Raw genomic sequence first — 14,046 nt, forward strand, 5'->3', positions numbered from 1 at the left:
TCACCACTTCACTGCCATCAACAGATTCCTCTATCACAGAGTCTGAATCATCATATCCAATGTCTTCTGCTTCTTCTTCCTCCTCCTCCTCTTCTTCTTGGAAGGTAATCCATTTCCTCTTCAGGATAAATATTTGTGGCCTCGTGCGGATCCTTATCGGTGGGAAACTGTTATAGTTGAAGTTCACCTGAGAAAATCCATCTACAGAATCCAAGATGCTGTGAGTTTTAGAATAGGGCTTTAACTTAAGTGAATATTTGCTCTTGGCTTCAATGAGTAAATGTGTAAATGACATCATATCTTGCCCTCCAGGCATAAGATTTTCAGTCTTATTGTATCTGAAAAGAGAATTAAAATTTTATAAGTCAAAGCCGTATATGATTTCCCAATAATTCACATGAATACCTCAGAAAGGTAAAATTATGACAAGGGCTAAGTACAAGGCTCTAGAGGCCGAAACACCATCAATTCGTAGAATTTTAAATCTGCTAAACATAATAGTTTCATATTATGGGAATTAGAGAGGAAAAAGAAAAATTAAATAAAAAATTAATTAAAATTAAATAAAAATTAAATGATATTGGTGAGTTAGAACAGAAAACGATTACACCAAAATATGATAACAAAAAACGCTCTGGCTATGGTGTACTAGATAGCATTGGCCCTCGCCCTTAACAAGCACTTTAAAGTCAGGGTTTGCAAGAGAATTATCTCTGCGCCAGCGGCCCATCAATCACACGTAATAAAATAAATGCAAATAAATCAGGCACTCTCTCACTCGGATATACTATATAGCATTGATCCTTTCTAGTCTCAAGCACTCACACCCACTCAGGGCTCGCGAGAGACTTCTCTGCGTCAGCAAGATTGGTGGGCTGCTGGAAACCCGAATACTTTTTTAAAGTGAAACCATCTCTTAATGGCCACCCTATTGGGGGTCAGATGCCTTTACAGTCATCTCACTGAGGAACAGATGCTGCACGGACTACCTGTAGTTGGGCTCCTACCCTTCCACCTATCTGGCAAGAGCGACCCTTTTAAGAGCAATCATCATTGCTTCAGCCAGCAGAGCTCTTTGCGTAATAGGAACCCAAAAGAATTTCCACTAAATCAAGGCTGTGTCCATGGTGAGGGGTTAGAGTTAATATCATTCAATTTTTCAAATGACCATCAGAGTGTTTGAAGTTTCAATTTTTGATTCCAACATAAGGCCACTGCCTCAGGCATTCCATGGTTTCATTACAAGACACCATCATTTGGTGACTTTGAAAAATTCCGGTGGAATCTGCAAAGTTAGTCTTCCCTCATTTACGATCACAATGCCTTTCACATGGATAAATAATTTGTACACACATAGATATATGAATCAATTATCAATAATATTACCCTTTCAATTAATCACATCGATTTAGTTAACTCATTCAAAGAATATAATTAACAAAAATTCTAAGAGATTGCTTGAAAAAAATGCTTGCCTCCAGCCTGGCTTCCACTCCAAGAAGCGTGAAACCCCTGTTTGAGCGGCATAAACATCTATATGAACATAGGGCATGGGCAGGCCTGGTGTTATATCACTTTCAATGCGATGAAGGTGAGTTAGAGCTGTGCCACCAGGATAATTACAACCAGCCATTCCCAGCAACATGGCGGAAAAGGCAGCATTAGCTAAAAGATGACAACCGGCTCCCAGTGCAAGAAACGAATGCCAACCAGACTTTTCCCGATTTTCCCACCTGAAATTAAATCACTGGCATGATATTTGGCCAAACACTGTGAGAGGCAATTTATCATTTATACAATTAAAGTAATAAAATTGCAATTCAATAATGAACATATATTAGTCATATTTTTCAAAGAGCTACAGCTGATGTTTCTGGAACCATTACTGAATAGTGTTGTATGAAGGAAGGTCGGAGGTTTGTAAACTCCAACAGATATCTCAAGCAACTTCGTTTCTTCAACACCTTGAACATACTCAGTCTATTGTGGTAGGATCAAATTCTTCCAAAGATGCTCTAAATGAGGTTATCTTAATCCTTACAGTGGCTAATATTGACATTAAGATGGGTGGAATTTGAATGTTTCAGAACAACTCGCATGGGGACTAAAAGGTGTTTCTGACTGAAAAAGTGGTGATGAGGATCCATGATAATGGTTACAATTTCACATCTTATCTCTATTTAATTAAATACATATTTAACTTTCATTACTAGAAAAAAAGGTTTTTCCCAGTAATTGAATAATGGATTAACACTGAGAAACAAAGAAATCAACTAAACCAATTATAAATTTAACTCCTATAATAAAAAAAGGTTTTTCTTGGTAATTGAAAGGTAAACAATTACTAAATGAGAAGCAAAGCAGTGTAATAGTTTTGATAGGATAATTAAACATTTGCATGAATGGTTAAATTACTGAATATGACTTGCAATAAATTTAATGTAAGTATTGACACAGTGTGTAAAATCGGAGATGTTATTCAGCCAAAAGACACTTGGCACAAACTTGACCCATATACCTACATTTCTATTGTAGAAATAGACCAAAGAATTGACACCCGAAAATCAACAATGTTATCCACTTCTTTTCCAGGTTTACTGTGATTTTTTATGTCCTGAATGACACATTAATTTTTTTGTGGCAAAATGAAAAATATCTTTGGTTGTCATTTACTTGGAAACTTTTGAAACATTTTCATATATTTCGTGAGAAATTCTCTTTTTACCTTTGTTATAGGATAATTTAGTGCAAGGATGAAAAATAAAGCCCAGTAACTTTCCATTCAATAACATTGATGAAATGCAAAATTATATAAATAAAATTGTTCTGAGGTAGCTACGACCAAGTATTCTTTCACAAGCAGATAATTTCACTGCTTTTTAAACTATACAACCAAAAACCACAGTTATCAACTCAAGGGTCCATTTGATAGGTTAGAGCTCACCTAGTAGTAAACCCAAGTTAAATTGAAAGTGAAATTCATGCTTCAGGGTAGGGAGGCCAGTTCTTTTCCCTGTGCAGCTAATGGATTCTCAGGAAAATCTGGTACATGAAAAATCACACAGCTTGGGGTTAAGCTGAGGGTGCCCATAGACATAACTGGGAATCAAACCAGGGCCCTTTGGTCAGTAGTCCAACACTCTACCAACTGGAATACCACAATCATGCATCCTTTTCATGAGCATTCTTTTGTGTAAACCTCACCAAAATTCCAGATGATAGCACACACCTCTTTATCTTGTGTATTCATGTACAGTCATGAACTAAATGCCACCATGAGGGTAATATAGATATGATTAACTTTGGAGATAGTCCATATCAAATTAATTAACACTCAAGGTAACTGATTTCTTTCAATTTACACAATTGATAGATAACAGTAACACATATCCACTCCTTTTCGGCTAATTGTCATGGTCAGTATAAAAAACTGCTGATTGCAGTTAATAAGTAATAGATTAATCCAAGTATTCTATATCAGGCAGTGCCATTTAACTTATTCTGAGAATGGACATGTATCAATGATATTCCTTTCATCACATACTCTACAACTATGGGTCCCTGTAAAAGTAAACATAATATAATAATAACGGCTAGGTTCAGTTTTTAAAAACTCACAGCGTATGGCAGGCACAGGCAGCAGCAATGTTAAGCAATGGGAAGACATATATAATAAACCGTAGTTCTTTGTGAGGTAGTAAAGAGTACAGGAGAACAAAGAGAAGTGGAGGAAAGATTATTCTTCTAACTCTTTGGTCATAATAAGCTCCAATTGGAACAAGGAACATTGAAAATGCCATTCCTCTTGGAATGGCTGAATAGAAATACCAGAAAAATGGATGTGTCTGAATGCACATGTTAAGGAATAATAACATTCAAATAGATTATAGTTAAATATTATCACATATATACAATTTGTAAATGCCAACAAACAGTGGCATTGGATATTCAAAGTGCTTTCATGAATTTATTGATGATGAAATTAACTGATATTGTTATAATAATAATAATCCATGCATAAAGCATTGGAATTTCACCAAAGACTTGCCAGGAAATTCTATACTATTTGGGTAGTGGCCAAAATCATGGACATATGTTTCTAATATGTTCCTATTTTGTAAAATAAAAATCGATTCTGTTGTACTATTGGCTTTCATGAGTGTAAGAAAGATATTCCTGAAATCTCTTTCTCGAAAATTTTACCACAAAATCGCAACAAAACTGTTATTACCGGAGTATTTTCTACAGATCTCTATTAAATCTTGCTAAAATCATACAGAGAGTACGGTTTAGAAGAAGGGAATGACTGTAGGTAGAAAAAGATAGTTTTGCTGGAGAAATAGCTTAATTACAACTAACACCTGGATTTAACAGCACAATTGACATTAGTACATGTGGAAAATGTTGGGAGATTCAGAGAGATAACAGTTTGATTACATTACGATCAGCTATAAATTCCGGAACGGCATGATTATAATTCACACTGTGGGAACACTACTTGTAATCCCTTGGCTGACTGGTTAACCACAGCTTGATTATCAGCAAACCTAACTGATTTTATGAATTCCCCATTAGTCCCTCACTAAATGCTCAACATAAGTATGAAAAAGCATAAGAGATAATGAAAATCTTTGTCTTCTACAAATGCCTAAGAATACCCATTCTGATTCTCCATGGACAATCAGCACTTGTGCTTTCTGATATATGCTGGAAAATTAAACAAATGGAGGTTTGGCAATGTAGCATACATATTCATGGAGTGAACAGGGAATGAATGAATTTTCACAAGAGATCAGACCCAGGCTACAGCATCCTAGTTGGTTCTGCCAAAGTTATTTGCTATTGGCCACCCTTCCAAATAACCTGGCCCAGCCCATCAGTTCCGAAGATAATAATATTATTTGGTATTCTACCGTTTAAGGTAAGTTATGGATGGACACAGCCTACACAAAGGGGCAATGATACATTCCCTCGCCTGTCCCAACACAACAAAACCTGACATCTGACACTTCAATAAGCCCCCTCTTTAATTCCACATACACTCTTCCTCCCTTCATTTCATCAAAAATTCCCACCCTTTCGTCACTCCTTCCTCATTGCCTCCTGTTCTCCCCTCTATCACAGTCCTCAACAACCCATTCCAAATCTAAATGCTCTGCATCCATCTTTCCTGCTACCTTTGTACATCTCCCAATAATCTTCTCTCCTCCCTCACTCTGCCTAGCATTTCCTAGCTGTCCACTTTCCTATCTCCATCCTTCTCTATACCACGTTTCAAAAGCCTCCAATCTGCACCTATCTTCAATGTACACGTTTCCACGCCACACATAACTACATTCCATTCAACATTTCAAAAAGTCTATCATTAACATCCTTACTCAAAAATTCTGTTCTCAATTCCGACCTCCTCGTGAAAGTTTCTTCATCTAAGGCAATTCTTCTCTTTGTGACCCTACTACCTTGACAATTTTGGTCCAAAATAATTACGAGATAAGTAAACTGTTCAACATGCTGAAGTTTATGCACTCCTATTTCAATATTAACCATCATTTTTCTCTCCAAAAGATTCATGCTAACAATAAAAGGCATCATAAGGAAGGAAAGAAGGTTGTTTGGGGAAATTTCATAAACAAGGGAATGCATAGCATGAGGAAAAGAATAGGCATGTCGGATGGAATTAAGAAAGGTGGAAATTATACAGAATTAAAGAAATAGTTATAGCAATATGTAATATGGCAAGGATATTTTGTGATGTTTGTGTTTAAAAGCACATAATTGTGTAGTTCTTGAGTTCACTCAAAACTTACACTAATCTGACAGACACTAGTCGGTAGACACTCACCAAGTAAAGCCAGAAACAGTTTCCTAAGGAGTTTGGTTAGGTAAGAAGGAAAAGAGAATGGGTGAAGGACTCAAATACTGCCATTAATTGGGAAATCTCATAATCTCAAACAAGTGAAGGAGTGACACACAATTATATAACTATACAAGTTATGTCAAAAGGGAATAAATGGACAGCATATACTTTATTCCCCATTTATAAAATGTAAACAAACTGAAGAACGATTGAGCCAGCTACTTATGGGAATCAAACCCAGATTACATACCCTAGCCTAGGTATCACATTCAAAGACCTCCAGCAACATACACAAATGATGAAAACGTAAGGCAGCCAATAGTTTCTGAATTTATTTTAAATCATCCATCATATTCATGGCTTTGGATCAATGGATTTTGATGATTACAACTTCTGAATATATGAGAAGGAATTTACCTGAAATTATCCTATAGAAGATGATGAATCACCATACACAGTGGAATCTTGCATAGCGAAAACTTTGCACAATGAGTGATTTGCATATCGAGTAAAAAATATTTTTTTTTAATGACTCACAACAAGCAACATTTCATGTAACGAGTGATGAAGAGAAGGGAATTCCTGTAATGACTGAGTGCTTGCTGCCTCAGTTTGTGTTAAGCACTCATTCTGCTAGTATCTTGGTGTTGCTAAAAATGACAAATTCTTACAATCTTGTGTTCAGACATATTATTTGAGATTTTTGTGTGCAAAGTTCAATAACCCAGAGAAAAAGCCATAAGAAGACAGGCCTAAGAGAATAAATCTAACCGTAGAAATGAAAATTGAAATCATTGAAAAGTAAGAACAAAGCATGAGCATGGCTGAACAATGTTGAAAAGTTGCTACTCATATGGATTTACAATAAGTAATTGCAATGTGATGTTATTAATCAGCATATCAATTGTGAAAAGGCAAAAGTTATTTTTGCTGACCTCATTAAGATATTAGGATTATCAATGGCTGAAGAAGTATTTGAGGGAAGCCTTGGGTGCTTTCAGATTATAAATAATTAACCTGCATTCACGGCATTGTGAGGTACAGTGTACATCGTTTGAATCGTTATGAGACGGCCTCTCCTGGAAATAGATGCTTGAGCAAACCTATATAACAATAAAGGAGAATGCATTGGTTGGCCAAAAGCCAATGAAATACTGTTTCACCCTGCTATTTTGTGCCAATGCAAGCAGCAATTTTAAAATAAACCCATGCTTATTTACCATTCAGAAACTCCACGAGCCGAGTCCTGAGTTTTGGACTTAACACTTCAAGAAGTGTTAATCCCCCTAAATGTGATGCAAAGGTCATGGGAAACTGTTGCAACATATATTGAGAAGGATCATCCTATAAGGTAGTGGCTATGTGCACTACAAATTTATTTAATGATAATGCCATATTTCATTTTCACAAAATTTTAAAGTGCTGGAAAAAACAATTTCGATCGACAGCTTTCTATTAGAACAGAATTAGGAATGTGTCATACATAATAAACTAATTATTTTTATTCTTCTTTGTTTCTTTACAAACTGAATTCACATTCCACATTGGTTCATTCTGCAGTGGAAGAAAAGATGAAGGCGATTTACGATCCTAAATAACGTATAAATAATTTTCTTTTAATAAACCTGGCACATAATTTATTTATTTTGCCATAGAACACATCATAATTTACATTAATTTAAATGGTATAATATGCTTCCCTAAAATAGTGTTTCGCTTAGTGGGAAAGATTGCAGAAAGAATTATGCTTGTTTAGCGGGTTTTCACTGTATAATTACTACTAAGCCAAATAAACATTAAAAGGATATTTAAGGCATACATAGAACATACTTAGCTAGCTCACCTAGTCTTTCATGGTTTAAATTAGCCTATAACAGTTGGTTGTTTTACCTTGAAATTAAGAACTGTATGTACATCTAAAAAGTTACAATTCTCTTACAGAAACCATCTCCCCGACCCACATGGAAAAGGAACCTACCATATACCTAGTACATACGATACTAATTAATCCACCAAATAATATTCTAAAATCAAACCATTCTTTGAAATGTTATGCACTGACTATGGAAATCAAAATAGCTACTGCTCACCAGTCTATGAAAAATATCTCCGAAAATTTCATCATCATCACATCTTTTGAAAATACATACACAATATTGACCAAACTAAACGAGTAAGCACTTCTGAGGTTATGGAATAAACAAATTAAACTGTCTCAAATTTAATTTTCATTAAGGATACTCCCCATTCATTACTTCGGTTTAGCACCAAATTGAACCAAAGGACTTCACCTTCAGGCCATACTGGTCTTTTCCAAAATATGGAATCCACAAAAAATGATAGAGATAAGAAGAGAACACCAGCAGGGATGGCATGCTTAAGAGCACTGAAATAAAGACAATATGCATTGAAAAGTACAAGGAACAAAGCAAGTGTCAAGTATAGGTATTATATTAAATGCATTATACACTGTGTAACTGAGCAAAATAATGCTGTACGAATATTAATTTGAAAAAAAAAATCCAGATTAAGGTATTCTTGCAATTTCTTTTCGTACTGATCGTCATAACCATTAATTTGTTAAGAATTTTGTAACCCAACTTGAAAAAATTCAATTTCTAGAAAGTTCAACAGATGACAACAATTATTTACCTGATTGGGCTAATTTGCTTTGTTGCAATTTCACTTAGAAGAATTATTCCAAGAAACATAGCTAGTTCAGCACGAAATATAATGATAGCAGCAGCAGAAAAATAAATAAATCTCCCATGGTTCTGCTTAAGCCAACTTTGAAGAGCAAGAAGAACTTTTTCCATGATGAAAGAAATAGATACACATCAGTTTATTCAAAAATATTTACAATAAAAGCAATAAAACATGAGTTAAAAAGAGTTAGAAAAGACATCAATCAAGCTCTGTGCTAAAATGTGCAAAATTTTCCATGTGAACCAAAACAAAAATTCCCTTTCATTAAAAATGTACACATAAAAATTGGTTTTCTCAGAAAGACAGTTATTAATTGAAGTAGAATAATTACCAAGTGGAAGAGCCAAAATATTTGGCAAAGGACGGCTTAAATAGTACATAAAGTGGTACTGTGTCAGGGTAATGGCAAGAAACCATGTTGCCTTTGTTATACCAAATATTGAATGGACTGCTCTCCTCAACTCTCGGAAGGCAGCCAATACACAAAGTCCCAAAACAGCTCTGACTGTAAAAAAATGGAAAGAGTTCAAGCTAGGGTTACACTGATGTCATAATGCATAAAGAGAGCAGATAGGGTGGTTAGAAGAGGGAAATCAGGAGAATAAAGACAATGAAATACATGGGTTTATCAAGGTGAAACAAAATACATTCTCACCAGTTGTCATAATGTGCTCAGAAAAGGGGTTCACAAATGAAGTGAAAATGTAGAGTGGTACTTCAAAAAACATGGGAGAAAATAATGAAATAACATAGGAGAAGAAGAATTAATTGGATAACAATAGCAAAAAAAATTACTTTAGCTAAAGATTCAATTAGGAGAAGAATGAAATTAAAGATTAAATCAGTTACTCAAATGCTACATTCCCTGGCTTGATTGAGAAACTACGAAACAATGTTAAGAAGACTTAATAAGAAGCCCCTGTAATTGCCACAGGGGTAGGAGTAAGAGTGAAAGAAATATAAATGGATCTCGTCAAGCATATCATCTTACTGGTATAACTTTACAAAAAGGAAAGGCCCAGAAAAAGAAAACTCAGTATATAAGTCTTGTGTTGAGACCCAAAACACTAATGAAAAGTCAAAAAAAAAAAAAATCGGGTAAGATAATAGGAGAACATATTTGAAACAAATGCGAACATTTTTGGAAATCAGTTTAAATCCTGCACAACATCATGTTTCATTAAATATCCTGAACTAGTAAGGTAATGAACTTGTTAACCATTAAACTTTGTGATTATACAATAATCCTACAACCATGCTCTTTCTTCTTCATCTCCTCAAATATGCGTGTGCTACCCTCATCTGTACATGATTTGGCTAGAATTTTATTTTATGGGGGATCGAAATGGTGCGGTGGCTATCGTATTGGCCTCTTATCCAGAGGGCCTGGGTTTGGATCCCGGCGACATAGAATATTTTTCAGTGGTATCTCGATCCCTACTTGATGTGCCTTGTGGAAGGCAATTTGAGTGAGTACGCCGTCCGTCGCATGGGACATTAAGCTTCTGACCCCTTGGTGCTTTTCATTAAGAGTAGGCTAATGCCGAAGCCAGGTTTCTCTCCACCCTTCATCCTTTCCTATCCATTCCTAATAATGCAAATGACCTTAGCTGTTGGTCGCCTTCCCTAAATACTATCACTACGTTTTAATGGTTGTTTCAAGTGTTTTGTTTCCATGGAATGCTTGAGGACAGTTGCTGATTCCCCTCTCTCTCTTTGTCTGGCCACCATAGTGGATTGATGGGTGAATATAGAAAGTATTTCGATTATATCAAATGCGCTTCTCGTTGTTAAGCATGGCATCTGTTTTCTGGCATACTTCTTCACAAATAGCCCATCAGCCAACCCATAGCTTCAAATAACTGTGGGAGATACCGAGATGGTAATTTAAATGGAACAATCTGCTGATGTTTGCTGAAAGCAAGAGGGATCTGGGTTTAAATCCTGCTCAAAGCAAATAATTTTTTCACTAACTTCCTGAAATTGATAACTTGTTTATAAACATAAGCCAATGGCTGTGTGAAACCATCAGTGTCACATCAAAACAAAGCATGATAGTTTACATCACAAGGGTACAAATTTATTTATGAAAGGAAGATGAGTCAAAGACCAGAATGGGGATAAATATTTATTAAACTACGTTTAATGTCAATTTGGTAGAAGATTCATTCAAAGTTAGTCTAAAAATAGTTTAATGGGGAAAATCACAGACGATAAGGGGTAAATCGATTTTGCCAACTGTGAAGTATATTATTTCTTCCTGTTTTAGGAGTCAACTGCCAAACAAACACCTTGATTCAATGTCCCTTTCTGATAATACCATGGCACAAAGAATGAGTGCCACAACCGAAAATTTTAAACTGTGATTGAAAAATTCAAGCATAGTAAGTACTTGTATATAGCTCTCCAGTTTGATACATCCATCAATGTTACAAACTTGGCTCAGCTTTTGTAATTTGTAAGATTTGAAGAATGAGGAACTGATCATGAAGATTTTCTTCTGCGAAATACTTACTACTCATATTATTTCTGCAGACATCATCTTTTGGAATTTAATGCTTTTATAAATACTTATGAGTTGGATTTGGATATGTGAGAGTATGCATCAAGCAACATTAGATGTCAGAAAAAGAGGGGCGTTCAAACAAAATAAAAGAACAGGCTCCACAAGCCTACTTGACTCGCCAATGCATAGATAGACAGAATCTGATTACCAAATATCTGTCACCAACAATAGAAGCGTTTTAACAATAAGATCAGATGAAATCAAATCCCTTGGATTAACATTATTTTCATTGCTTTGTGATAAAATGGCAAGTGGTCATAAAAAAAATTACTCTTCCACACCAAAGTATGGTGGTTGCTGAGGAAAAATGTGCCATCCAGAATTTCTTTTAACTGTAGCACAAATTTCAAATTATTTTGGCTAATTTTAAAGAGCAAAATGGTCGATTTGTTGATCATTTATGGCTATCTGGAATGACATGCTTAGCTACTTGATACTTATTTTCAGCTCACCGATTAATGACAATTAAAAAATGGGAGAAAACAATACTTCTGCCTTTCTACTTTAAGGCAAAGCAAACAGCATGAAATATAAGCTGTAATTTTCAGATAATGAAGCTGAATAGCCTCAAATTCTTTTCTTTAACATGTTCAACAGAATGACTTACAACTTAAACCTGATATGCTGGAGGGAATTATAAAAAAATTCCACAAGTTGGCGGCAGATTACAGATTATTTCTCAGCAAAAATCAACTCTTATGACTAGATGAGTGAGATTTTTTTTCTGACTGAGATGCATTCCCAGTAGTTTTAACAGTTCCATTAAATTGCAGGTAATTCTCAACTGAAAAAATATCTTTTTTCAAAATTCTATTCCTGATTTTTAGTTACAGGGTGTTTTCACTATCATGGGCTCAGTGACAAGACCATCAAGTTCTTTGTGTCCTTTTCAACAACATCTCAACAAAATAAAGGTTTTCTGTGCTTGCTTCCTGAAGAAACAAATTCAGGAACAATGCACATCAAGGCAGGCCTGAGAGGAAAACTGGGCTAAGCTGAACGTGATATCAAAGAATGAAACAAAGGAAGAGTGCCACAGCAGAAAATTTTAAACTGTGATTGAAAAAGTGAAGCGTAAAAATCGCGTTAAACTGAATATGATATAAAATAACTAGTTTCAACGATGCATGCTTAAGCATCTCCTTAATAATGCACTGTCATTTGGCAGTTCTGACGTATAAAATTATATGTTATGATATGTACATATAATTATAACTAATTGAAGCATGATTAAGTTCTTTTCGGCATTTTTGAATACTTATTTCTTCCCTATGCCATTCTTCGAAATCTTAAGTATCGGTGATACTTGAAAATATTAGAACATAGGATATGGCAATATGATGGCAAACATTGTTTTACTTCCAAAATTGGGATAATCCAGTCTTTACACATACGAATATACTCCCCCATGATCATTTTCATGATGAATAATGTTTGCATGTTTAAAGTCTCGAGCATCTCGACTTCTGTTATTTTCTATTAGTAAATGATGAATTTATTTTAGGAAATTTTCCCGGAATATTAACAGGTTACAAGTAAATTGCATATCCAGACGACGTTGGATGGAAATTCGCTTACATAGAAATGAATAATATTATCCTTGAATTGAATATTTGCATTGGACTCTCTTGAACAATACCTAGAATTCGAGCAAATGGATGCCTCATTTGAGGTTTAAAATGTTAGACAACATACCTATGTACTGTGATATGAATTTCCGCACTCCAAGGACATGAAAAAACATTACAAATGGAGAAGCCAAAAATGACAAAAATAAAGGTCCTAAGAAAGTTCTAGGTACAACTCCTGGAAATTCGTGATGGTCGTACTGAAAACAAAGTGGAGAGAATGGAAGATTTCATCACCAACTAATATAACCACCGATGCAAGAAATGTTAAGCATAATCACAAGAGCAAGCTTGTCATGATTTTAAGATGTACTTCAACGTTAACTTACCTGTGTCAAATTTGACCGGTGGTATAATATGTCATGCATTGCTTGCAAATTAAAACTTTCTTCCACTTTGGTAAAAGGTGAATAAAAAAGGTGTATAGCGCCCACCAAAATTGTTAGCCGGTCCATCTGAAAATTTCGTAAAAACAATCCCTGGTCCATTAAAAATACTGGTTGTTCTCGAAATAAATTCGTAAATTATCCTTTATAAATTTTAATCAAACAACAAATGATATAAAAAATATTAATATTAAAGACTTGTACTTGTTTTTCCATCGAGAAACTTTCTTTAACACTAACAACTACTAATTCATAGCAGAAAGCAAATTTGATTTCACAATTCCGACAATAGATGGCAACCACGGGTGCAATATCAAAAAAAGAGTATTGAAATTCGTGTTTGATATTCGAAGGCGCGATCCATAGTTGCACCAAGATGTGTTACAATGCGTTTATCTACTGTTTAGAGGTATTTTTGAGTTTTCAACAAAAAATACTTAATAAGTTAGTGGTATTTTAAATAATTTATCGCTTAAGGAACACTGAGCAGTATTAGTACATTTTTTATTTCAAAATAATTTTTAAGCTCCACGTACTTTTTTTCTACTCTCTGCTGTCAAAAGATTTATCATTCTACCGCGCATATATATCACTCTTCGTTCACTAACCGCCTTCGGCATTCCCTAATGTCCTAAAACTTCTTCTATTGGTCTCTTCTGCATTTTTAAATTTCTTCCGAGTTCCTATACTGCCAGATTAAATCAGTTATTTGATTTCGAGATTGGTACACTGCTGTTTATCAATTGTGCGACATAAACGTGACTTTCAATCTTGTTATTTATAAGACTGGTGAGCCCATGCAAGAGATAAAACTTTGAAATTTGCATACATTATCATTTTCTGATAATCCAAACATAAGATATACAAGTTGGCTCGTGTTTTCATTGTAATGGTTTATTTATG

The 14,046-nt window shown here is 34.9% G+C and overlaps 1 protein-coding gene across 1 annotated transcript; it reads right to left on the bottom strand.

Annotated features, from left to right (window-relative positions):
• Positions 1-7: 7 nt before the first annotated feature.
• On the bottom strand, positions 8-13,449 carry Alg12 (Alg12 alpha-1,6-mannosyltransferase; the record flags this gene model as incomplete). Its single annotated transcript, XM_071594706.1, has 9 exons — positions 13,348-13,449; positions 13,087-13,212; positions 12,825-12,957; positions 8,895-9,068; positions 8,510-8,663; positions 8,099-8,243; positions 3,619-3,845; positions 1,476-1,733; positions 8-338 (listed from the first exon to the last, which is right to left on the bottom strand). Coding segments are annotated over exons 1-9 (1,560 nt in total), but the record flags the coding sequence as incomplete, so codon positions are not given.
• Between the last annotated feature and the right edge of the window lie 597 nt (positions 13,450-14,046).

The sequence above is a fragment of the Hetaerina americana genome, unplaced genomic scaffold, assembly GCF_022747635.1.
Source record: "Hetaerina americana unplaced genomic scaffold, ioHetAmer1.1.p SCAF_679, whole genome shotgun sequence".
NCBI classification, from domain to species: domain Eukaryota; kingdom Metazoa; phylum Arthropoda; class Insecta; order Odonata; family Calopterygidae; genus Hetaerina; species Hetaerina americana.